Here is a 26,916-nt window from a genome sequence, read left to right as displayed (position 1 = left end):
TCTTCCTTGCTTATCGCGGAATGCAAGATTACTAATACAAGTCCCCGAAGTAATCAATTATTTCCCGACTCCATTCCACAGTTTCACTTAGTTTACTAGAGGACACCTTCTGATGGTCCCTTTTACCTATTTATTATTTGTTGATGTATTTCTTTATCTAAACGTAGCTCTAAAAAGTCAGAAATTTAAGAGACGCTCAATTTTAATGACATCCCTTGAGAAGGGAAAGAATCAGGTTCTGATGCACGATGCCTTGCCTATGGAGATACTGGAAACTTTTGAACTAGAGTAACTTTTTGTCAATAGCATTTCAGTGGCAAGGATTGTTTTCCACATAAGCACATACCTGGAGGAGCAGATCAGAAGTTGGTCTGATTCGCTGTTGGAACAGGATGCTTAACGTTCGATTCTGTTGTTCCAAATCAAACACTCTTGTTTTCAACTTTACACATTCCTCCCTTAGATCCTACAACAAACACAGTGAAAGAAGAAAAAAATCTGTAACTGAAAGACACTTTTGCATATTATAACCATATTTTATCTGATATTTCAGACACATTAGTATAAAAATAGTATTTTTATTCTTCAAAGCCCCCGGGGAATAAATCACACACGTTTTCTCCCATAGCCCATTGTCTGATAGAATTATTATGTGCAGAGAAGACCAATTTAAAAAAAAAAGTACCTTGGAATCAGAAGTGCATTAATCTAGCATGCTATTTTTGAAGATGGTAAATGTTAGCGATATAAAGTCAATTTGAGTTTCCACCTATATATTTTGCCTTTTCACTGTCTTCATAAAAGCAGTCATAAAGCACAAACCACAAGGACAATAATGTTTTGCAGTGAATAGAGATTTGATGAACTAAAGAAACCATCACTTTTGATAGAGCCTTTCGCTGTCATTTGTGGAAACAAGTTGAAATTTTCAACGCTGGGGCTAATAGAGCCAGTGATGCATTTAGACAGAGAGAAGCAATTCTGAAATGAAAGCTTTAAAAGGCCACTTGAAACCTGCTCATGCTCTGAACTGGTGGATTTCCATGTATTTGCGGTGGTTCATCTTGGTGCTGGGGAAGAAGTAGACTAGCCATACCTGGGCATCCTTCTGGAGCACTTCTTTCGAAGAGTTCAAAGACCACAGAGACATTTTCCCCAACTTTCATGAGGGAGGCTGTAACACAGGAGCCTTAGGATTCTCCAGAATCCACCAAGGATGTGCCTTCCAAACTCACTTGTGATAAAGACACTTATAGTACTTGTCCACAAGTACTCTCTTGGATGGGGTTCAAGAAAGACCAAGTAGAACGATGCCCCAGTTCAAAGTTCTTCAAAAGCTGATCCTTTTCTACATGTCAAACCTGATCTTTCCCTACTTTCAAGTTTTTTAAAAAGGTTTCTGCTCTTGCCATTTAAAGAACAACGGTCTGCTTGTTGTTCCCAAAACCTCTGTGCATTCCTGCCATCCTCGCCCCCTCCCCACCCTGCCATTATGGTCCCTTCTCAAGCCCCTCTTCCGTCTAGTCCAACTTTGGCATTTTGACTGATGTCCACCTTAAAATGTATCTGTCTCCTCTCTGACACTTTTATCTGGCATCCCGCAAAGACCATTCCTTTTCCTGAACTCCAATAAGCCCTCAATGCCTCTTACAGGGCATTTAGCATACACTACTCTGTACTGATTTTATCTTTCATGCTCTGAACTTACCTTGTCAATTACATGGCACGTTCCTCAAAGGCAAGCATAAGAAGATACCCTAACAATCAACAACACAAGCAGATTGTTCTTACACTCTTTTATTCCATCACCTGGCAAAACACCACATATAGTAGGAACTTAATAAACTGTGTGATTATTTTGTTAAAAGGGATGGTGATGATGATGACAAGTCCCATTCCCTAGTGGTAGTGTGATTGAGGCTCTAAGTTTCTCAGCACTTCCAGTTTGTGGATCTATATATTTTGATGTGGGGCAGCTTCAGGACTTACTTAAGACTCTGCAAGCAAGACAGAGCTCGAGACTACAGCTCTTAACCCCAAGCCCTAAAGAGAGGTGAGTGGGCCTGTCCATAACCTTGTGTGAAGCCAGACAGATTCAGCTTCTGAGGCGTTACCAGAGCCTCATTATATCCAGATTATATATCATTGATTCTACTTACAAAGGGCAAGGAAATAGGCTATGGTGAGGCTCACCACACAGCTTATACTCTCCTCACCTTTTTAGTTAAATGGGTAGGGTTTATGCATAGGATGTTTCCAACTGATTGCTACCTACAAATGCAGAGCATAGAGGAGAAATGTCATGTTCAGAATGAGGCACCTGAGTCCAAGATCTAGGAGGGCAGCAGCTGCCAAAGGCAGGGGCAGAAGTGCGTGTGTGAGCGTGAGCACATATGCCATTTGGCAGAGGCCACTTTGGGGGCCTAGGCACTGCTCACAATAAAAGGCCAAACTTATTTACTTTATTTAGAATTCAACCTCTGTCTGTGTCACACTTACTCTACTTTTTGTTCCTAGCATGCATATAATTCTCCCTGCCCCCAAACACTAATTGTTTTCAGTATTGCTAATTAAGTAATTAATAAAACCTGACTGTGAGGTAAATAAATATTCATAGTACCTGTTGGGTGGGAAAACATAATCATTCTCATTTGCAGATGAAGAAATGGGAGAAGTATGTACGTGTGGGGTTGCAAGGAGAAAGGAGACCTGGAAGGAACAGCACTGATGATTTTTGCAGCAAAACTGAGATAACTTGAAAGAGTTCTTCAGATGGGTAAAAAAAAAAAAAAAAAAAAAAGAATAAAGAATAAAAGAAAAAAAATCAACATACTCTATAGAGATTTTTTGTACAGTTGCCCAAATTTCAATGGCTATGATGGTTACTTAAGATGGTAAAAGTTCATTTAGCAGGAACACAATTTATTGACCTTGAGAAATGATCATCACTCTTGGCTCATCTAGATCAGCACATGGCAGAAGAGGAAATGGAAGGCTTTAGGGATGTGACTCTGGTCTTACAATTACTGACCAACAGAATTGAGCTGCTCTGAGAATCTGTAGACATTAAAGAATCAGTGCCTGTGTTGTTCTAATATTCTCGCTCTCTTTACTCAAGCTGTGGATCGTAAGGGATGTCAGACAGTGATCAGCCCAAGAAACTGTATTCAAAACCACGCAGGCGTGCCCATGTGCACACACATAAGCACAACCAGACTGGGCGGATAGAGAGAGAGAGAGAGAAAAACAGCAATTTCTCTGACCACTAACTATAGTGAGACCTCGGCAGAGGGTGAGAGCCAGCTGTCTGCGTCCTGGGTGCTTACAAGAACCCATTGACATAAAGTAGCATATGACACATGGAGGTTGTCTACAAGCACCGTTATTGTGACCCTGACAGTGATAGAGGTGAGACCTAGACCACCCTTCCCAAGGAAGGTGTTAAGAAACCAATGAGCTCTCTTCTTAGATGCCATCATTGGCTCACTGAGGAGACTGGGTCATCTGTTCTCTCTCACATCCTTCTTTTTCTTTTTTTCCTAGTACATCTCAGACCCCAGGAGGAAGACCCCCACCCCCCTGCAAATACAGGGTTGTGTCTTCTGCAATAAAAAAGAGACCTGATTTTATCAGGGGGGAAACAAAGCCAACAGTTTGACTACATTTAATCTCATATAAGAAAGTACAGTGGCTTCAAGAAAATAGCAGACCTGTTTTCCTTGCAATCTGCCCATCACTATCAGTTGGAAACAGAATATGGGATTAAAGCTGAAGGTGAGGGCAAAATATACTGAGCAACATGATACACTGGTCTGAAAGACCCTGTGCGTCTTCATGATCTCAAACCATAGCTTCCCTGAGTATCCATGCATTGTAATCCTGGCAAGTTTCATCTGCTCTGGGGCTAAAGAAGATTCTGGATCTACTGCTGTCTAGTACCTATGAGTACAGTTGCTTCAATGCATTTAGAACTAAACTGTTCCCTGCTGCCGTCAGTCTAATAAACGGTTGATTGCTTAGAAGCTGGACATATAGTGACATCACTGTACTATTGATGAAAACTATTTATATCTGATTTTATCATGTAAAACTGATATAATAGTGATAAAACTATTTTAAAGATTTTATTTATTTATTTGACAGAGAGAGACACAGCGAGAGAGGGAACACAAGCAGGGGGAGTGGGAGAGTGAGAAGCAGACTTCCCACTGAGCAGGGAGCCCGATGTGGGACTCGATCCCAGGACCCTGGGATCATGACCTGAGCCGAAGGCAGATGCTTAACGACTGAGCCACCCAGGCGCCCATGATAAAACTATTTTAGACGCAAGGCATATCATGGGAATACACCAGATTGGGAGTTAGGGGGTCTGGACTCTGGTCCTTCTTACCCACATGACCTTGAGGATGTAACTTATCCTGGTTTTGCCTTAGTTCCTTGATCTGTAAACCGAGCTACTATACAAAACAGAACTTCAAGAGAATGCATGTCTCAGCTGCTTCATGAGATGGCTTTTCCAATGCCACCTCATTCCTTCCCCGAAGCTTAATGGCCACCATACCCACGAGTTTCTCCTTGTAACATTCCTTCTCAGTGGCTGTCACTGATACAGTCCTTTCTTTGCCAAGGATGCTAAGACTCATGTAAAATGAAAAGCCATCTCTCAGACTCACCAAAGGCCTCAATGTGAAATATCTAAAAGGCAAGGCAGGTAACAAATGTGTGCCTGAATCAGGCCAGCCCTAATGAACGGGAAGTGGTTAGTCCTGTGGTGAACTGAATACTGCAAGCCTTCATTCCAAACACCTTTGGATTAAAACACTTTTTTTTTTTTTTTAAGATTTTACTTATTTGACAGAGACACAGCGAGAGAAGGAACACAAGCAGGGGGAGTGGGAGAGGGAGAAGCAGGCTTCCTGCGGAACAGGGAGCCCGATGCGGGGCTCGATCCCAGGACCCTGGGATCAATACCTCAGCCGAAGGCAGACGTTTAACGACTGAGCCACCCAGGCACCCTTAAAACATTTTTAATCTGGGTGGTGGCTAAACAAGTTTATGTAATCATTGTAAATTAAGTCCATTATCGAAGCTGGTTGACAATCTCAGGATTAAATGCTCACTAAGGTCCTCAGCAACTGAAATTCTGGGGTCCAAAATCAGACAGATTCTGAGAAAGCTTGACTCCAGATTTAGAGTCAGTTTTGACTACACACATGTCAGATCCTGAATATTTTTCTTGCTAGCCAGGACTGGCAATGTTTCCAGAAGTTTTAAGAAATCCATTGGCTCCCTTGCCCTTTTGTTCTATTTCCTGCGGTCATATCTAATGATTGGATTTCAATCCATCTGTTGATTTCCACAGCCTCATCTCTGCCTGCTGAACTACAGTAGGGGAAAAACAGTAAATGATCGAAGGGGATTGTGGAGGCTGAACATTGCAAAGGGAAGATTTGGAGTGCGGCAACCCTAGGTTGAACATAGAGGCTTTTGCCACTTCTTGCCATCAGCGCTATGGGAACACTGTTTTCTTAGTCCCATCTTACAGAGTTGCAGTGAGAACAAAATGACTTAGTGCATTTAAAGTGCTGGACATTGAGTCTGACTACTCGTAACATACACAGCAAAGATAAACAGACCCTTTTCCGGGAACTGGACCCTACACACACCATTGCCACTGAGTGGACACGGGTGGCCCGAATGTCCCTCCACAAGGGAAATGTGTAGAAGTTTGGAGTTCTTTCAGCTACAAGCTACAAAACTGTACTCTGCTCCTATCTGGTTGCTGCATTGCTGGATTCTACCATACGGAGCCTTATTCCATGTTGGTAAAGAAAAAACACCATATAAATATTGACTGGGTTATCCTAAAGAACATTCAGACAAAGCTGAAGTTGATATGCTGAAAAATGACTAAAGAATAAAAGGTTTTCTTCCAAGTTTGATGATAGGGGCAAAAAAAAAAAAAAAACCCAAAAGCAAAAACAAAAATAAAACACCAAAAAAACCACAGTAAAGAACCTAGGACAGTTACATTTTCAATGAGTGTAACTGACTTAATGAAGATAAAATATATTTCAGACAAAAATATAAGTTTGGCCTGAATTATTGATTTCATTTGCACACCTATGATTTGGAGTCATAAATGGAAGTGAGCTGGGTTTAATATTGTCACTTTAGCTGTACTGATCTAAAGGAGGGACAATCTGCTGTCTTAAGGGAATCCACAGGTTTCTGAGATAAATTGAATTACTTGACTAGGACAGTATATGTACATTTAACAGAAAACGGTAAGTTCATGGAAATAAATTTTTTTTTATCAGTATTGGGCAAAAGAAGTACACTCTGTTATTTCAAGATGCTTATCTGGGCCAGTTCATGATATGCCAAAAAAATGCTTTTTTTGTTGCTCATGGCAGATTTGCTTTGTGTCATAACAAACGATATATTCTAAAACGGTTATGACTGTAATTTCACCTCAAAAAAATTTTTTTTTGTGACTTGGATAAATCACTCAAAATTTCTGCTTTCACTCTGTGCCAGCTATATCCCTCTTTAGAATTCGTTTTCTTATCTGCATTTGGAGTACATTTTATTTCCTGTATTGTGCTCTTAATTAAAAAGAAATTTGAGTCTTCCTGTAGCAATTTTATGGTCCCTATAAAAACTGGGAGGTACATGTTCCTGCAGAACATGATTCTTTTGGAATCTCTGAAAATCCTGGCATCTCTTCCTGCCCCAGAGTGTCCCTGAGGTATGCTATCTCATACAGTAGCATGTCTTTCTGTGTCTTACTGCTTAACTGTACCAAGGTAGATTTATCTGTTTACTAGTTATTACTTGGATTTGTGTACCTACTTTTTGCGGCTGACCTGAAGGGTCCCATTTTCCTTTATATTGTACCAGATAGCTTCCTTGTCTCTTTCCTGAGGCACCATTAAAAAAAGACAGGCATGAGAAGTTCTCGACAGTTACACACAGGGCTGCAACAGTGATTCCTCCATTCCTTAAGTTTATAATTAAATGAGAATAGAGTTTCCAACAGGAGGAAAGCAAATGAAAAATTAAAGCCTTTGAAAAAGAAAAAAAAACATTTCAAATATGCTGTGACAGAAATTGTGAGATGCCCTTCAACATCCATTTCTCCCCTTCTCCTACAATACTATGAAAATCCATTTTCAGCTAGGCACCTACCCAGAATAAAGACTTCACTGTCAGCTTGGTTAGGTGTGGCTGTATGACTTAAGGTCTGTTCAAGGAGATGTAAATGAGGAGGTAAGAAAGCTTTTGGAAGTCTCTCTTAAGGGGTAACTAGTGTGTGCCCTTTTGCTTCTTCATTTTCTTCAGTTTTTCCTCCTTCCCGATGGCTGGAATGTGGATGTGATGACTGGAGTGAGAGCAGCCATTTTGGACCATGAGGTGACCTTGGGAATGGAGGCTGCATCCCATAGCATAACAAGATAGAAACCAGAGACACCCAGGACCCCATGGACTTTATGGAGCAGAGTCGCCACAGCAACCCTATACTGCCTACCTGTAGATTTAGATATGAGAAAGAAATAGTATTTTACCTTATTTAAGTCACTACTATTTTGGATCTCTGCTACTCACAATGGAACCTAATTCAACCTAATAGGTATAGTCAAATCTCTCTATTTATGTGATATCAATGTAAAACCTGAACCAGTTAAAATCATTTGAAACAGAAAGCATGATTTAACAAAAGTAGTTGAGAAAATCTAGCAAAAATAGTATCACAACGCCTCTACAGTATAAATTAAAAATAATATTTCTTTAAGGATCTCCAATGAGAAGTGGTCAACCCCTAATAAAATTATTCTTAATTAAAAAATCAACATGTCATAAAATATTTTGCTATCATTAGCTATGTGCTCCAGATTATGCCACATGATCTGAGATTTTCTTTTATAGAAAAAGTCTCCATCTCCCAGAGAGGTAATTCAGAACAAACAAAATCTGAAAGAACTAGAATTTAGTCTCTGAGAAACATTATAGAAAGTGATGGGAAAGTTTCAATAAGATGTACCAAAATAGCCAAATTTGGGCAATAACTTGCTTCTGCCCACTCTGGCACAATAACGTGATCTTATATTGTCTGAAGGCAGAATAGGGACATGGCCAAGGCATACAAATCTCATGCTCAAAAATTATTTGTTTTTATCCCTCAACTTTATTGAGGAATAACTGTATATATTTAAGTGTAAAATGTGATGATTTGATACACCTTACAAGGTGAAATGATCACCAAGATCAAGATAATTAACACATTCATATCTCACATTCTCACATCTTGTTTCTTTGTTTGTTTGGTGGTGAGAATGCTTAAGATCGACTGTCAGCAACTTTCAAGTATACAATACTGCCATTTGTTTTATATTTATCACAAACTGATTCCTCCAGGAACTGCTCCATGTGCTTCCTTTCATAGAATGACCACTGCAATTCTGGGAGGTGGGAATTGTTATCCCCACTCTATAGAAGAGGCACGAAGACCCAGAGAAATTAGATAACTTGCCTAACCTCAAAGACCTCTTCCTGAATTTTAGGCTTCTCTTAATCTCTCCATAAAAGGCTATTCATTTTATAGAAAGTGGAGGAATCCACCAACTTATAGAATATCCGCATTTACTAAATAAATGGGCCCCTGGAAATCTTTCATCTTCTGTTATTTTACCAAGAGTTTCAATCTTATGCTTCTATTGGTCACTGATGTTACTTTGTATGCCCATCTAAAACACACACAATTTTAACCTAAGTGAATAAACAGAAAAGTATTGCATCTATCAATCACAATTTCCTGGTTTGACAATATGAGTTCCAACCTATTCACATAAGTACCTTGAAAATAATAAGCCAGAAAGTGACCTACCTTTTGAGTGAGCAGAGCTTGAACAACTTGGTTGGCTACCTTTAAAAAATAAAGAAAAGAGTTGCCGTTTATAATAATGAGACTTTATACGCACGGACTGTAATTTACCAATACGTTTCCCACAGTTTATTCTACCTAATTAGCTCCTCATTTGCCTCTTTCCTCTCTGTGTAGAAGACCTGATTCTTTTCATAATAAGCCTATCCTTCTAGGTGATGTTTTGCTTTTTCCAAAGGTGACCTCGTTGCTAATTAAGATGGTTAGGTTGGGAAGATCATTCATACCTTGACTTCCACATTTCCATATTTGGAAAAATCCTTTCATATGCAAAGTACTCCAAGATGGCTAAGAAATGATACAGTGTAAAACAGGATCCTAATTATCTGTACACAGTTTCTACACTTTGCTGATTTACAAGGTCCTTTGTCTCTCCTTCCTATTCTTTTGCTGTGTGACTATTTCACTACCTAAAATGACTTGGAATAGACATAGGTTTGAATGGTGGAGAATAAGAGCAGCTCATTGTTTTCTATATGCTCTGTTTATATCCTCCATGTTTTCATTTATGCCATCCTCTTGTCACTGCTACCTGTCGCAGAATCTGCTGGTTGTTTACTCTAACACCTATTTTCCCCTAAGTAATGAACTCTGATTTTTTTTGGCTGGGTACATTTAAACACATTTCCCAGCTTTCCTTGTAGATAAGTGTCACTCTGTGACAAATTCCTAGCCAATGAGTTATAGGTCGACTTTTTTTCTTGATCTTATAGAAAGTCTTTAAGAAGAAGCCTCATTCTTTTTCCTCCTTTTCCTGTCTGGGATATAAAAGTGATGGCTGGAACCTCAGCAGCCACTTTGATAATGAAAGTAACATATTAAGTATTGTTGGATGGAAAAATAGGATGAGCTTGGTCCTGATGATGCAGGGAGTTTCACTGTCTATCTCTGAACTTCTGTGTGAAAGAGGAAAAAAAATCCACTGTTATTCTGAATTTCTTCCAATACACAATCAAATAGAATTTTTACTACTATATTAACACAATCCTGATTTTTTTCAGGTATCAGGCAGCTTGGGGCAGTAGGAGAAGCTAGGCCCCTCTCAGTGAAGGAGGTGAATCTTGATTAATCTAAACCAAACTTGGCAGCTCCATTCCCTTTCAGCAAATAGTTTAGGACAGGGCAATGTGGCACCAGTCCAGCTAAGAACCACACATAAACCCAATAACATGTCCCTGGTATTTGCAAAGATCTGGGCCTTTTCTGGCATTTTCTCCCAGATAACCACTCATCATTTCTCTATGTATTTGAGCTAAGATTTCTTTTTCATCTGCAGGTTTCAAAAACACTATACAGGAAGTCACTTATATAACTTCACTATACCCTTGAAACTATGTACCCGTATGGCTACTCTAGGTGGGCAGGTGAATTAAGTGGAATTTTTCAGCCAGTACATTAACTGTACACATTTAATATAATCACATTTAATATGATCACTGAAACTTACAGTATTAAAGACCAACTCAGAATATTTAAATGTCCTAGATTAGGTTACTTCTGTTCATTCATTTCTTCCTTCATTTATTGAATATAAATCTGTAGAGTATTTGTAAAGCTAGATGACTAAGATATGTTCCTTGGTTTCAGAGAGAATATAATTGGCAAGTATAACACGTGTGATAACACATAATCATCTTGGTAATTCTCACATTCAACCAAAGGCTGAGGGACATGCTTTCATCTTTTCATCTTGATAACCAATTTATTTTTGGTGATACTAAACTGTGTGTGCTTGTTTCCCTGTCTAGTATAGTGGAACAGATTAGGGTAAGAATGTTTTCATGGAGCTTAATTGTTTTTTCACTCAATATTGACAAAGTAGCACATCCTTAACGACAGTTGGCTACCAGTAAGTCTCATAGAAAATTAAAACACAGGCTTATCATCAACTGTGGCCAGGAGGCATTCACAGCACAAGCAATAAATGATTAAAATCAGATTACCTATAACTGATTAGTTGAACTGTAGGCTCAAGAGGTTTTTTTTTTCCTTTCCTTTCCAGAATCCTTTCCAAATTTACATTATTGACATTAAGCAAAGGAGAAAGACCTTTCATTGAAACAACTACAGTTTTGAAAAAAAAAAAAAACTTAGACAGTACCTGATATAGTTTATTTATTTATTTGGAAGTCCAGCCCAAGTTAAAGAAACCTACCCAAGGAACGTCATAGACCAAAATAAACCATATTTCCCTTAACTGATGCCTTTTCTTTTCCCTTTATCAGTTGATTTATACATGATCCTAACAGTGATAAATGTTATTCAGCCATACAAATTGACCAATAGTGTCATCTTGAAAATCTTTCAGTTTTTAAACATTCATTCCAATTCATAAGCACTGAAGATTTAAACACTAACTATAGGTCATCTATTTTACTCTTGGCAAATTAAGAAAAAAACATACAACAGAAGAGGTCAACTATTCATACAGCTTGAATCAGGAACAATGTACCAAAATTAATTCATACCATAAATAATTTAATTCTTTTGGATCTCAAACTTTGGATTTGATTTACATTCTCATAGAACTCCCTAATATCAATATTTTCTTTTCTTCCCCCAACTGGTCCCTCACTTAAACCGGCTGTGGAACAGTGGTCACATAAAATAGCTCTCTACATGATTTAACAGGAGACATAAATGAATAATCTAACTGTAACAGCCCGCAGGAGAAAATACGTTCTATCTTTGCAATCCAAGTATGTTGCCCTATAGGCTTATAGGCTCCATCTCTGACACAGCTCCTTCTGGCATATACTTTGGACTACTGTTCTACCTAATAATTGAACAAAGATACACGAATGCATTATTTCTTTACCTACTGACATGGGATAGTTTATATTACCCAGAAGGACTCGCAGGTACTCTGCAGAAGAGCAGGCCAGTTTGTACAAATGCTTTCCTGGGTACTGTCTATAAGACAGTTTCCTGGGTTTCATCACTACTTTTAACAGCTAAGCTTCCCTGAAGCATCAATAGAACAGCTGTTTGGAGCCTGTGCCTGCAACCTCTAACAGGTTCACAACATGACCCCTGGAATGAGCCCCTGCCCTCATCAGAGAATTACACCCTTAGCACTTGGGTTGCAAATAATCACACACCCGCAGGTCCAGCTAATGAGAACAAATAACTTCCAGTGTCACCTGACAGCTTCCCTCTCCAAAGAAAGGGAAAATAGCAGCTGGGCTGGGCCAGGGGGACTGGAGACAAGCAGAGCAAAGCCAACAGTCCTTAAGTCTTTGGCTTGTTTTACAATCTGCCTTAGGCTCTCTGCAGAGACCTCCCTCTTTTGCCTCTGGTGGGGCACGGTAGCAGGGGAGCCGGAGATGCCAAGGAGAGGGCCCAGGTATGTCTCTTTCCCTCTCCGTAAGAGTTCTCTCAGACAAGCCAGCTCCTCTGACACCTTGCTCACCTTGGACCCACACAAGTCTTTGTTCTTCTCCATCAGTCTTTGTGTCCCCACCTCCGGCCCCGCCCCCCCAACACCCCCTGCACTCCCCTGGAAGCAGGTGGGCAGAGGGAAGAGAAGTCAGGGCTGCGGCTTTGTCTGTGTGTTTTTTGTTTTGTCTTGTTTTGTTTTCAGAAGAGTCCTTGAGGCTGAATGAGAAGCCACACCTGGGAGTTATTCTAAGAGGGAGCCAATTCTCACCCAATCCAGAGGACAGCCAGGGCTGGGTCGAAGGTGGCAGTGTGAGGAACTCAAAAGGCACCAAGCTTCGACCGGGTCCTCCTGCCTCATAGTCTTGCTTTTATCCTTGCCTGTGCTGTTTTATCATGCAAAGCAACTGCCACACCAGCAAGCTCATTTAAAAACCTAATTGGAAAAGGACAAGTTTTGGAAAATGTGCTTTGGAGAAGTTTTCAATGCTTCTGAGTTTGGTTTATCATACTGAGGCAGCTGGGGACAAGGGAGAAGAGCATTGGGGCAGAATCACAAGAAGAACTTGGGTTCAAATGCTGCCTGTGTTGATGATACACTGATATGTATGGGGGTCGGGGAGCAGCTTGACTTGACTCATTTGTGATGTAGGGGAACTGGCTACCTCTCAGCTTGTGAAAAATGCAGGAGATGATAGATATAACCAGAGAAACCACCTTGGACAGTACCTGCTATAAAGCAGTCACCCCATTAAAGTTAAATCTGAATCTGAGTATTTGAACTTCAAAGAATAAAATGCACTTTGAAGTAACTAGTTAAGAAAGAATGGTTAGATGGGGCGCCTGGGTGGCTCAGTCGTTAAGCGTTTGCCTTCGGCTCAGGTCATGATCCCAGGATCCCAGGATTGAGCCCCGCATCCGGCTCCCTGCTCTGTGGGGAGCCTGCTTCTCCCTCACCCTCTGCTTGCCTCTCTGCCTACTTGTGCTCTCCCTCTCTCTCTGTCAAATAAATAAATAAAATCTTAAAAAAAAGAATGGTTTGAGAATAAGATATTTTATTTGTATAAGGATGAAGTGTGTGTGTGATATGCATGTATAAATATAAATCATTAAGCACCTATATTATTTATTTGCTCTGCAAAATACTGGGAGTGGGAGAAATTCATCAAACTATGTATGTGGGATCACAGGGAAAATTAATTGGGAAATTAATTTAGGGCTGACAATCTCCATTCATTCATTTAGTCATTCAACAAATACACATTAAATGCATAGTATGGGCCACGGATTGTGCTGGATATTGGAGAAATATGCTGAATAGAACACAGATGCTGCCTCATGGTGGTCAGAATCTAGAGCAGACACAAGAAGTCCATTATCTGTTGATTTCATGGTCCATTCATGAAATGGGCATTTGAAGCACATGAGAGCCACAAGCAAGATCATCAACTCCTATCTCCATTGATCAAGACGTTGCTTTTCAAGATTACTCAGGGCTCAGGTGAGGGACATACACTGAGAATGTCTGATGATTCCACAATCCAGTCTTGGATTATAGCATAGGAATCAGAGAGGAAGGTCAGAACTGTTCTTAACAACCTGTTTTTGCCTTTATTTAGCCTGTGGTAAGCCTGCTTTTTCCTCTCCCACTCCCCCTGCTTGTGTTCCCTCTCTCGCTGTGTCTCTCTGTCAAATAACTAAATAAAATCTTTAAAAACAAAACAAAACAAACAAACAAAAAAGCAAAAGAAATTCTGGTGCTTTTTTTCTTTTCCTGAGCTACCTCCATTTCTTGCCTTTGTGCTCTGAAGAACACAGAGAAGTCAGAGAAGAACTCAAATCTGGCATCCTCATGGACCCTAAGGAACTCTGGCTCTACTCTGATGGTTTGAAGGGGAGGGCAGGTTCTCCAAATTCTGCATGCAGAAACTTTGCCAGGGAAATATGGTAAATTGCCAATTTCTTCACCCTTCATTCTGCTTGAGAATAGCTGAGTGAGGTCTGAGAATCTGCATTTTTCTTTTCTGTGTTGATTTTATTTTTTCTTTTTCAAGATTTTATTTAAATTCCAGTTAGTTATCATACACTGTAATATTAGCTTCAAGTATAGAATTTAGTGATTCATCACTTATATTTAACACCTGGTGCTCATCACAACTGCTGCCCTCCTTAATACCCATCATCCATTTAACCCATCCCCCCGCACCACCCCTCCAGTAACCCTCAGTTTGTTCTCTATATTAAGGATTTGTTTTCTGGTTTGCCTCCCTTTTTGTCCACTATGTTCATGTGTTTTGTTTCTGAAATTGCACATATGAGTGAAATCATGGTATCTTTCTCCGACTTACTTCACTTAGCAAAATACATTCTAACTCTATCCAAGTCATTGCAAATGGCAAGAGCTCACTCTTCTTGATGGCTGAGTAATATTCCATTGTATATACATACCACTTCTTCTTTATTCATTCATTGGTCGATGGACATTTGGACTCCTTCTGTACTTTGGTTATTACTGATAATGCTGCTATGAACATTGGGGTGCATGTGCCCCTTCGAATCAGTATTTTTGTATCCTTTGGGTAAATACCTAGTAGTGCAATTGCTGGGTCATAGGGTAGTCCTATTTTTAACTTTTTGAGGAACCTCCAAATTGTTTTCCAGAGTGGCTGCACCAAGTGTACATTCCCACTGATAGTGTAGAAGGGTTCCTCTTTCTCTGCATCCTTGCCAACATCTGTTGTTTCCTGTATTGTTAATTTTAGCCATTTTGACAGGTGTGAGGTGATATCTCATTGTAGTTTTGATTTGCATCTCCCTGATGATGAATGATGTTGAACATGTTTTCACGTTTTGTTAGCCATCTGGATATCTTCTTTGAAAAAATGTCTATTCATATCTTCTGCCCATTTTTAACTGGGTTATTTGTTTTTTGGGTGTTGAGTTGTATAAGTTCTTTATATATGTTGCATACTAACCCTTTATCAGATATGTCATTTGCAAATATCTTCTCTCATCCCAAAGGTTGCCTTTTAGTCTTGTTGACTGTTTTCTTCACTGTGCAGAAGCTTTTTATCTTGATGAAGTCACGATAGTTTATTTTTAGTTTTGTTCCCCTTGCCTCAGGAGATGTATCTAGTAAGAAGTTGCTACAGCCAATGTCAAAGAGGTTATTGTTTGTGGTCTCTAGGATTTTGATAGTTTCCTCTCTCATTTACGTCTTTCATCCATTTTGAATTTATTTTTGTGTATGGTGTAAGGAAGTGGTCCAGTTTCATTCTTCCACATGTTGCTGTCCAGCTTTCCCAGCACCATTTGTTGAAGACACTGTCATTTTCCCATTGTATATTCTTTCCTGCTTTGTCAAAGATTAGTTGACCATTGAGTTAAGGGTCCATTTCTGGGTTTATTCTGTTCCATTGATCTATGTGTCTGTTTTTGTACCGGTACCATACTGTCTTGATGACTCCAATATAGCTTGAAGTCCAGAACTGTGGTGCCTCCAGCTTTGCTTTAGTTTTTCAAGATTGCTTTGACTATTCAGAGCCTTTGTGGTTCAAGAATCTGCATTTTTGCAACCACTGCACATCTTTCTGATGCAGAAGGGGCCCAGAAAAACACTTTGAGAAATGCTGTCCCAGCGTTTACTTTTTGTTTGCTCAGACGCTGTTGAGGAATTGGAAATAACCCAAAATTTCCACATGGGTCTGTTGCTCTTCTATCATTATATCCAAGTTTGGTGGAGCTTTTATCCTCTGACACTTTCTGAAAATGTTATCTGAAGCACAGCATTCAGAGGATCAAGTGCAATGCTTCTTAATCTTGGCTGAATATTTTAATTCCCTGGAGTCTTCAAGATTTCTAACACCTAGGCTCCACTCTAGACCAGAACTGGAGTAGAATCTCTGAGATGCGGCCCAGCCAGCAGTATTCTTTTTTTTTTTTTTTTTTTGGTGCAAAATGGTGGTTTATTAAAGCACGGGGACAGGTCCCGTGGGCAGAAAGAGCTGCTGCACCAGGGTTGCGAGGGGTGGCTGATTATATACTAGGGGGTTGGGGGAGATAAGGAAAAGGGAGGTTTTCAAAAGAACTTTCATATGCTAAAGAGGACCTACAGATTACCAGTGGCCTTGCCATTGTCAAGTTAAGGTTGTTTTTCCCTCTAGCAAGGCATTAACATTAAGATGGTTGGGATCTTCCTGAAAGAATGTCACATATATCCCACCCAGGTGGGGGGGGGGGGAGGTTGCTGGGTGCTTATGCTTTGTCTTCAGCTAGGCTTCTGCTTCCTCAATATTTCCCCCTGAACAATTCTGACCCTTAAATCTTTAAGGTCGTTGAAAGTGGAAGGTCTCATCTTCTGTAATGTCTTCCTGCTTCCTGTAATGTAAAGATGTCCCTGCCTATGGGTCAATATTGGTCATTTGGGGAACAAAGAGGGGAGGTATGAAAGGGGAGGCAGCTGAAACCAAGGTGGACAACATATATGAACCTCCTTGAATAGAAAGGATCATCTGTCAGCTGCGTTATGGCAGTAAAGGAGTCTGGACACTAGGCAGGGAGGCACCAGCAGGCAGTATTCTTAAACCTTCCCAGGTAAGTCTGATGTTCAGGTAAGGGTGAGAACTACTTGGACTTTACCTGCTTCAACTCCTGTGGCTGAAGATGCCCTTTCAGTTCTGCCCCCTTAACTGCCAACTCACCCACTACCTCTCATGCCCTTTATTGACTGTGTTGTATGATCTCAAAGACCCCAGGGTAGCTCATTTCCTATGAGAGTTTCCCTCGTTTCATTCTTCTGTGATTGACCATCCCTCTCACTTCTGCCAAGCTAGAAGCACCATGACTTCCCAAGCCTGGGGGACCCTGACACCCGACAAACATTTGTAGGATATAACTGAATCCATCTAAATGAAAGGCAACATTGTGAAATGTTACTTTCCTTGTTTTTATATGTGTCATTATACTTCTCTCCATGGGAATTAGTTGGTCCTAAATGAAGGCTTGCCAAGGCATTAGTGAGAATAAACGCCAATTCACTGCTTACCAGCAAACTGTGTGTCAAATAGTTAGAGGAGGAAACTAGGCTCAAACACGCAAAACTCCAACCCCCTCAAGAAATCAAGACTGGTCCTTGGCGTTGCCTTGTATTGCAAGGCAAGGAGATGAGGAGCTAGAGCTAGGTAGAGGGGAAGTGAAGTGGTGAAGTGGGTGTGTGTGTGTGTGCATGTGTGTGTGTGTGTGTACACACTTGTGTGCACACATTTGTGGACATGTGTGTGCCAGCAAGCCCGTGTGTCTGTGGATGTGGCTCTGTTTCCTTCTGAATAAACATATCCCTTTTTTTAGAAAACACAGAGGGGATTTCCTACTCCCAAGTGTTTTCCCCAAATTCTCAACATGTTCTTCATTTCCCAGAAAATAACAATCAGTGCAAAAGGGATTGAAGAACATTTTAATTTTAGATTATACCCACTTGTGTATGTTTTATGAAACCCACTAGCAAGGAAATAACTTACATGAGGCCTTACCTTGTTAGTTTGTCTAATTAGTCTAAAAAGGCTTGAAAAGAATTTCCAGTTGGCATTATTACTACACTCAACTACCCCTTTGAGAGTGTTCTCTTAGAATGCATGGAAATGAATTGTCTACCCTCATGCAATTAGTTACAAAAACAACTGGCATGTAATCAGGGGCCAGTATCATGAATGCAAAACACGTGTACTGCTCAGAGGTGGTTCTGAGTTGCAAATCGCCTCTCTGGCAACAGTTAATTTTTGCAATTAAGAACAGAGGGACTCTCCCTCTAAAAATTCTGTCTTCAGTCGAAACTCCACATGAAATAATTCTGTGGATGAAAAATTTTGCTTGACCCGACACATTCTGATGAGACCTTCAGAATGCAGGCGTAGGGAGGCTACGGAAAACAAGACTAGGAGTTTCCACAAAGAGATGCTGTGAGCTTTCTGCCTGATGGGGAGGGACGCCCTGTGGGAGAACTGTGACAAATAAGAGGTTCCTGTGGTGTGATCCACATAAATTTAACTTCTGAATACAGATTCAACCTCATCAGAAATTCTGCACAGGAGGTTAAAGTGAAACTTTGCTGATCAATACATATGACCCAAGGGCAATATTTGTTCCTTTCAATATCCTTGGATCCATTGGGTTTTTCTTGCCCTAAACTTTGATTGGACGAAGAGCCTGGGGGGACAGGATTGAGAAGTGCTGAACTGGCCTCACTAGCCTGAGTCATCATTCTCCTCTTAGGTCAATTTACTTCAGTTATTCTTTCACCTTTGGGCATTGCAAAGATTATTCCGAGTCTTTAAGGACAGGGCAGAGCACTGCAAATACCGGTTTGCTTGACTGACTGATATATATGGCTAGAAATATTAAACAGGTAAGGAACTTTCTGGAAACACACTGAGGGTTCTTCAACGACACGCAAGTTACTGTAAGGCAAAGTGGTCCATGCTATGAGGACTGTGGCTCTTAAACTGTCACCTGGAGAGCCTGCAAACACACAGACGGCCAGGCCCACTCCCAGACTCCCTGCTGCGGGATGTCTGGGGTCGGACCTCAGAATGTGCACTTCCAACAGCTTCCCAGGTGAGGCTGATGCTGCTGGCTCAGGGGTCACATTTTCAGAATCCCCGGTGTAGGAAAATACTGGCCACAGCTGCAACTCTGAGGAGAGAAACCGCTTCCAGTTTGGAGGGAGGGGAGAGGTATGTGGGGCAGTGACGATGTCACGAGAGGGATTTGAACCTGTGTTCTTCATAGTGTAAACCATCACCTTCTGGGACAGTGTGGGGGAGGGGAAGAAAGATCAAGAGGAGTTTTCTGGAAAAGGTTTTCCTAATTGTTAGTGAGGAGAACAGACTGAAGATCTATATACTAGCTCCCCCTGGTAAGGTAATGGAACAGCATTACATGTAGTTGTGCTTATTTTCTGAAAACCTGTGTCAGCTATTTCAAAACAACTTCTAAGATGACTAGATAGATATGTGCAAGTTTTAGGGTTTCAGGCAGATGACTAAAAAAGTCATCCCATTAAAGTAATAACTCCAGTCACCAACAAAATCCCAGATGGAGAGGCTTGTCAGTGAGGTGAATGGCCCATCCTGCCTGCGTGTTACTGCAGATACTGATGGTAGGACTCCTGACAGAGTGTGAGGGGAATGGCTGAGGAGAACGAGGGCCCTCCACACACTTCAATTTTCCCCTCACCTCCCAGGAACTCAGAAATGCCCACCATCTTCGCCTTCATCTCTTCATTATCATCAAATAATATTTCTCAAGTTTACTCACACGTGTGGCTCTTTTTCCATTCTGCTTAGATTTTCTTCCTCACTTCCCTTTCTCTTCTTGGCTTGTTCTCAGTCTACTGATTTTTTTTCCTCTGGCCGCCAACTGTGAACATCATCCCCACCCACTCTATCAAGGATTTGCTTTTTCAGAAACAGCAACCAATTGGAGATGCAGTGTGCCTTGACATGGCTTTTCTCATTCACAGGCTGGGGATCACACTTACTGGACAGAAGGAATTTATCATACAGTGATGCATTCCCCAACTGTGCTCCAAGAATATTAAACCATAGCCAAAAGGAATTTACAGGTGCCTGTACACTAAAATAGGGAGAGAAGGAGAGAGGGAGAAGGAGGGGGAGGGGGGAGGGAGACTGACCTTCCTTCTCAATGTCCACAAACATGTTTGCAACCTTCCTTTGGAGGACAAAATGCTAATGTTCTGCGGAGGCTGCTAACAGACATATATTAAGATCTGAGCAAGGGATTCCTCAATAGTCCAGCCTTGTGCAAAGAACCTTTCTAAGTCCGCTTACCTCGTCAAGACATCGCTCATACTGTTCCCTTTGATTTTCATTTTCCAAAGCCAATGCTGAATTCTCTGCCTGCAGGGACACAGAAAAATAATACAAATAAATCCATGAAATGTTGTGTTAGGTGACAACTTATTCAATACAGTTACTAAATATATCTCCTCAGGATCCAAAACAATCTTTTAGAAGAATCTTAGACAAGTTTGCTCTAAGTACTTTTAAAAATATCTCATGGATGACTTCTGTCTTATCAACTTGTTCACAAAAGTACATTACCATTTAGAGAAATGCAAAACTTGATATTCTGAACAGGTAGCAAATCAAATCATGGCCTGATGTGAGAGTGTTCTGTAAAAAGATTACGACGTTTATTTCATTCTATGAAAATGTGAATGTGAGAAATGCCTCAATCCACTTCATTAAGACCTGTTACAGTTTCACAACCCACTATTTGTTTAGGCCATAGAAAAGAATCTCAGGTCAATTCATGAGAGCATAGTTCTGAATGCAAACCAAACATGTTGTTTTCCTTGTTAATCAATGGCTATTAAGCATAAGGATATAATGAGAAATTTAAGAACTGAGCTATACTTGAGTCCTCCCCCCCTTCCCTTTTAAAAAACTATTGCTTTCCTGCTCCTCAGAGCCAGTGGCTATCTGAATGGTAAACAGGTTTCTAGAGGAGACTAGGTCGAATATGGTTACCTGGTTACTAGTGGAACAATAAGGGGAAAAAGACACAGGTATTAGCATATTAGGTTTTAGAAGGAGCATGAAATGGTGACATGGGATCTGCCCTCTGCAGCGGCTGACCTGAGTCCTTTTCAGCTCCTACTGGCCTCGTAGGAGTCCTGAGCTGTGCCAGTTAACCCTTCCCAAGGCTGCGGCAGTGAGCATGCCCCTCCCCGTCAGGCACTCTGCTCTACCCACCCTTTCACTATAATCCTCCTTGACATTTGGAAATGGGGATATATAGCTCCAAGCCAGTTTTATTCAAAAGAACGGTATGATTTTTGGGTGGTGAAAAGATCAAACTTTTTTCCTTTGTAGTGTCTTCCTATCAGGGTTTTTTTTTTTTTTTTAACTTTCTGTGTGGAAATAATTGCAAACTTACAGATGATTTGAAAGACTAGTATAAAGAACTCCCACATCCCCTTTCCTCAGATTCACCAACTGTTAACATTTTGCCACATTTGAGAGATCATTAGATCATTCTCTTTTTCTTTCATCGTGTTTCCTTGCAACTTGAAAGGGAGTTGCAGACATGATGCCCTTTATCCCTAAATACTTCTGTGTATATTTCCTAGTAACAAAGACATTCTTCTACACAACCACAGTATCGTCAAGTTCAGGAAATATTAACTGATACAATACCACAGTCTGATCTTCAGTACTATTCCAATTCATCCATTGTTCCAATAGTGTCATTATAGCAATTTTTTCCAGTCCTGAAACCTATCCAGGCTCAAGCACCTATTGCATCTATTTGTCATTCATATAGGATGCTGGAACATTCTGGAATGGTCCTTTGTCTTTCATGCTACTAATTTTTCTTTTCTTTGTTTCTTTCCTTCCTTCTTCCCTCCTTGCCCCCTTCATTCCTTCCTCCCCTCCCCCTTCCCTTCCTTCTTTTTCTTTCTTGGAAGAGTAAAGGCCAGTTATTTTGTGGAGTGTCCCTTAATTAGGGTTTGTTTCAAGCTTCCTCCTGCACACTTGGCAGGAGTAGCACATAACTGATGCTGAGTTCTTCTCAGTGCATCCTATGAGAATTATGTCATGTCCATGTATCCATTATTGGACATGTTAGCTTTGATCACCTGGTTAAGGTGGGGTCTGCTAAATCTCTCCACTCCAAAGCTACTTTCCTTTTGTAGTTAATAAATTATGCAGAGATGTTTTTAGACTATGAAAATATAATATTTCTCATCAAACTTTCACCAGTTTATCTTAGCAACCATTGATGAATCTTCCCTGAATCAATGATTCCTATGGTTGCACATGGTGATTTCTCACTCTATTATTCCACCTAGATTTATGAATTTACATTCTATCGTAAGAAAATGCTTTTCCTATTTATTATTTATCACTATGAACACATGGATTCTTATGTTACTGAAAGGGTTCTAAGTCCCTATTTTATTTATTTTGATGCTCAAGTTATCCCAGCTTTGAAAAGGCAAACCTCTGCAACCTGTGTCCTTGGACATGTTTTCATCATTTTGAAGAGACTTTCTTTTTAGGCACAAGGAAATGTTCCAAAGCCCACTTTGCTTTTTCTTTGTGCCATTCCTGAAATACGCCATTTCTCCAAGGAATCCTGCTTGCTTTTAGTTGGGGAATGATATTTGGAAATTAAGATCTGGTTATTAACGAATGCCATTACTACTGAGAGGTCATTTCTGCCAGTCCCTTTCAGTGAAAGAGTCTCTTTCTCCTCTTACCACACACACACAAACTCTCTCCAACCCCTACAGAATTCTTCTTTGTCTTCCCCTTTTAATATTTGTGTCTGCCTTTTCTACAGTGAGAACACAGGCAGCCATACATTTACTCATTTATTCAATCCCACAGTGCATGCAAAATTGTTACTGTATGGAAAATAGTAGTAAGAAGAGTTCACAATTTGATTTTTCTTTAGAATGTGGGTATATAGTAACGATGCAATGTTCAAGTTCCTAATTTGTAACTGTCACTCTTTCCTGTAGTTATGCTATTTATTCCTTTGTGCAGTTCAGTTCATTTGTTTCTGATAGTACTCAGATTTAATTTCTCCCCTTCTTGTGCATTTCACCTCAGTTTCAGAATATAGAAAACATTAATATGGTCCCCAAAGTTAAAACTATACTAAAAGGTACACTCAGTGAGGTGTCACTTCCTCTCCTACCCCTCCTCCAGTCCGCTCCACCTCTTGCAGGTTCTTTAATAGTGCTTATTATTCCCTTTTGGGTCTTACTTTATCATTACTATCTAGTTAAAATCACGTCCCTCGGCTCCCTCCAATTACATATGCCACAACCACCTTTCCCCTCAGTCCTTCTTCCTACCAGTCCTCTTGTTGCATTCTTTTTTGCTTTTTTTTTTAAAGAAGTTTCATTTTAATAAGACTTCATTGTTCAGAGAGTTGTCAATGAGGATAGTCTTTAGTATAATACCGTTGAAGGAGTTTTTACAGATGGCCAATATTACTCTGCAAAAGACGAGGCTGGCTTCTCTTTTTTTGCTTTATCAGCATGTTTCACTGTTCATCAACCCTGTTTCTACCCTGGTTTCAGCTTCTTTACCACATGATGATTGGAGGAGGTTGGTCTTATATTTCTCTTTTATTTCTTCAGCATCTTAAAATTTTCCCTCTTCCTTTTTCTCTGCAGAACCAGATCTTCCAATGGCACCTCTTCTCTCTTTGCATCCTTCTCCCCAGAAACCTTGCTTCTCTGAGACTGTCACCTCAGGTTCCCTACACTTTCAAGCCCCTGCCCTACAGCCAGCACTGGGCACATCCAGTCTCCATCTGTGGTCAGTACTAGGAGTGCCTTGCCCCCACACTCTGCCACCTCCCTCCCCTGGGACACACAGGCTTGTAGCCTCAGTTCTGTGGGTATTTGGTGTTTGTCTCCTGAACAGTGATTTAAAGTTCTAATGTTCCATTTTCTGGTAACACAGAAGGCATGGGTTATATGTGGAATTATTTGTGCCTCTGATGACTGCAATGTTTTCTTTGACAGGTGTCTAAAAAGCTCCCTATTGAGGCCAGTTTGTTATTTTCACCAACAATGAAACTCAGGTGAAGTGATCAAATGAAAACGGGGCACAAATTTGAGGGAAACTGCTAGCAGAAGCCTTTCTGGAAGTGCTCTTCCCACTGTTAGATCATCTTGACCTATTCCTGGTTCATGTGCCAGGATTCAAACCCCCGTTTCTTCTTCAGGTATCAGTTCTAATACTTGGCTTTAACTTCTTTCCTCTGGACCTGGTCCCTGTTTTAGCAACCACCTGAACACTCCTGTCCCTCAGGCAGGATCCTGCCATGTGCTTTCCTTTCTTGTCATGGGCAGACATCTCCCACAGAACCCAGCGATTCTATCCTCATGCTGATCATCTGTCTGGACTTATTCAATATTGGTTATCCCTAGGCTGTTTCTTCTCTTCCTTCCCACCTTCCACCCCCACCCCTCATCCCTGACACTCAACTGAAAGCTGTTTCCTTATTGCTTGTTGCTGTTTCCTTCAGGGGCAGCTGTGGCCTGTCACACCAAACCTCTTCCATACCTGCTGCTGGTGTAACCTCCCAGGTCCTCCCTCAGCCCAGGTGGGAGGACTTGACTCCAGGTTCTAGCCCCATCCCTGCAGGCTACCTGGCAATACCGGTGTATGAAACCTTTAGAGAGTCATTTAACCTTGCTGGGTTCACAGTTCCTTCGGCAATAAATGAAGGGAGCATCCTAGCCAATCTACAAAGTGACTTCCAGTTCAAATATTTGGATACCATGAATCACGGGGGAACTGCTGGAATTCCATTTCTAAAAAGTCACTGCTTTCTTTAGAGAAATTGAGCTCGTGTGGGGTCTGCTGGTTTCAGGAAGGCAACGGCACAAAGGATAATGGGAAGAGATAAAGGAGAGAATGGCAATGCCAGTTTATGTTGTTTTCACTTTAAATGTCTTAGAAAAAAATGTGTTAAGGAAATAAAGCTGAAAATGGGGATTTATATGGGATGTCTCCATCTCCCTCCTACCCACAATATCATGTTGCAATAACGCTACAATCGATCCATTCAGATAATTACCATCATTATACCACTTACATTACTTGCCTCATGTTTACTGCTCTGACAATCTATTACAGGCAAGCAAATTAAACACCTAAAGAGTGCTGGGGAAGACACTAGTTGTCACAGTTATGGTTAATGTGTTCAGTTGCAGAAACTAATTTAATTGATGTAATCCTACATATCCTAGGGGAGAACAGAGATATTAACAATTATGCCAGTGAAGTTAAAATAATCTTGAACTTGTGATCTTCTTTAATCCATTTGCATTTATTAGAAATTCAGGATTTACCTGCTACCAACAGGAGGCAACAGGGGAAAAAACAAAAGGGGGAAAAAAACAAACCTTAATTAAATGTGATTTAAAGAAACAGTAAATCATTTTATGGCAGGAATGAAAAAGGACATGGGAGAGAGGAAAAGAGAAAAAGCGGGTGTCACTGCTGAGAATTACAGGAATAGACAACACAGGTCTTTTCTACTTCAAGAAATTATGTTATTAAATCAGTATACCCAGAGGATGTAATTAGAGCATGCATGCTAAATGGAACAGTGGGTCTTTGTGTTCACCTTTGTCTTCTACAACAACCAAAAACTTTTGCTAGACTGAGTCCCTGATTTAGAGCTCAGTGTGGTTTCCTCATGACTTCCAGTTGCTGGGATTTAAATATGTTCCTGATTTCATCTCTAATGTTCTCACACGTCTTTATAAAACTGAGCAGCTTCATAGAGTAAATCCATATTGTTTTGGTTCACTGTGGCGGATGGGTCTAAGTGAACATTTATTTAAAAGGAACGATGTTTTTCAGAGGTCTTGCTCTGTGAATAAATTCTGGCTAGAGCTGACAAATGACTAAAAGGACTGATGCTTCTAGATCACTGTTGCACATTGATTCTCTAAATGCTAATTAGATCTAAAACCTCTCTATACCATGAATTTGCTTAACACATCTCCCATAGTTGAACGTCTGTGTCCCCTGAAATTCATAAGATGAAATCTTAATGCCTGATGTGATGGTATTGGGGTGGGGGGTGCTTTGGGAGTGATCAGGACATGAAGGCTGAATCCTCAAAAGTGGGATTAGATTTATATAAAAGAGGCTCCGGAGAGCTTGCTAGCTCCCTTCCACCATGTGAAGACACAGTGAGAAGGCGCTGGCTACGAACCAGGAAGAGGGCCCTCACCAGATCCTGACCATGCCAGAGGCTTGATCTGGGACTTCCGGGTCTCCAGAACCGTGAGAAATAAATTTCTGTTGTTCAGAAGCCACCCAGTCCATGGTATTCTGTTGTAGCGACCTGAACGGACTAATACAACATCCTTTTCCACAGACCAAAGTTAGAACAGCTCTACACAAAAGAGTTCCCTCTGCAGTAAGTAACGACTCCACTGCAGGCTTTTCACCACCTATACTCTGTTCCCACTCATGTATCCAACATCCATCCACCTGTGTTTGCTGCTTGAGAGAATTCGGCATCTCTCAAGTCAGGCCACGCTCCTGACTTGACGAGGTCTCTCATGAAGACCCAGCTCTTGTTCCCAAGGCTGCACCTCTGGTTCTGCTGTGGGAGCCTGGGATATGCCCCACTTCCCTATTGACCCTTCTAAATGCCACTCATTTTTTTTTTTTTTTTTTTTTTTTTGCGGTGTGGCTCAAATCTGAACCTAAAAAACTAAAATGGGGGCATATATTAAATTTTAAGTAATTTCAGATGTACAAAGATATTTGGAAACTATTACGAAGAATCCCCCTCACTTTCCCTCCCAATTCCTCAAAGTTCACCTTTTTACCACACTTACTTGATCATTCATTTTATGCCTATTTATAATCAGAGATGATAAAAAAAATTTTTTTTTTGAAAGTAAGGTGCAAACATGATAGCCTTTTACCCCTTAATACCCAAAATAATGTTGTAACATAACCACTGTGTAGTTATCAAATTCAAGAATTAACTTTGATACAATACCTAATCCACTCTACAGACCT

General features: G+C 40.6%; 1 protein-coding gene across 1 annotated transcript in view; it reads right to left on the bottom strand.

Moving 5' to 3' along the window:
• The window catches only part of NCKAP5 (NCK associated protein 5), a 520,582-nt gene that overhangs the window by 177,769 nt on the left and 315,897 nt on the right, over window positions 1–26,916 (bottom strand). The window contains exons 5-7 of the mRNA XM_028101367.2: window positions 20,167–20,235; window positions 8,888–8,926; window positions 347–466 (exon numbers count right to left, since the gene is read on the bottom strand). Coding sequence (XP_027957168.2) covers window positions 347–466; window positions 8,888–8,926; window positions 20,167–20,235 — 228 coding nt within the window. The remainder of the gene's footprint in view (window positions 1–346; window positions 467–8,887; window positions 8,927–20,166; window positions 20,236–26,916) is intronic.

The sequence above is a fragment of the Eumetopias jubatus genome, unplaced genomic scaffold, assembly GCF_037043125.1.
Source record: "Eumetopias jubatus isolate StellerSeaLion01/CBP00866 unplaced genomic scaffold, mEumJub1_p1.0 scaffold_3, whole genome shotgun sequence".
Taxonomy (NCBI): Eukaryota; Metazoa; Chordata; class Mammalia; order Carnivora; family Otariidae; genus Eumetopias; species Eumetopias jubatus.
The sequence above is the reverse complement of the archived record's forward strand: the minus strand, read 5'-3'. Positions and strand labels throughout refer to the sequence as shown.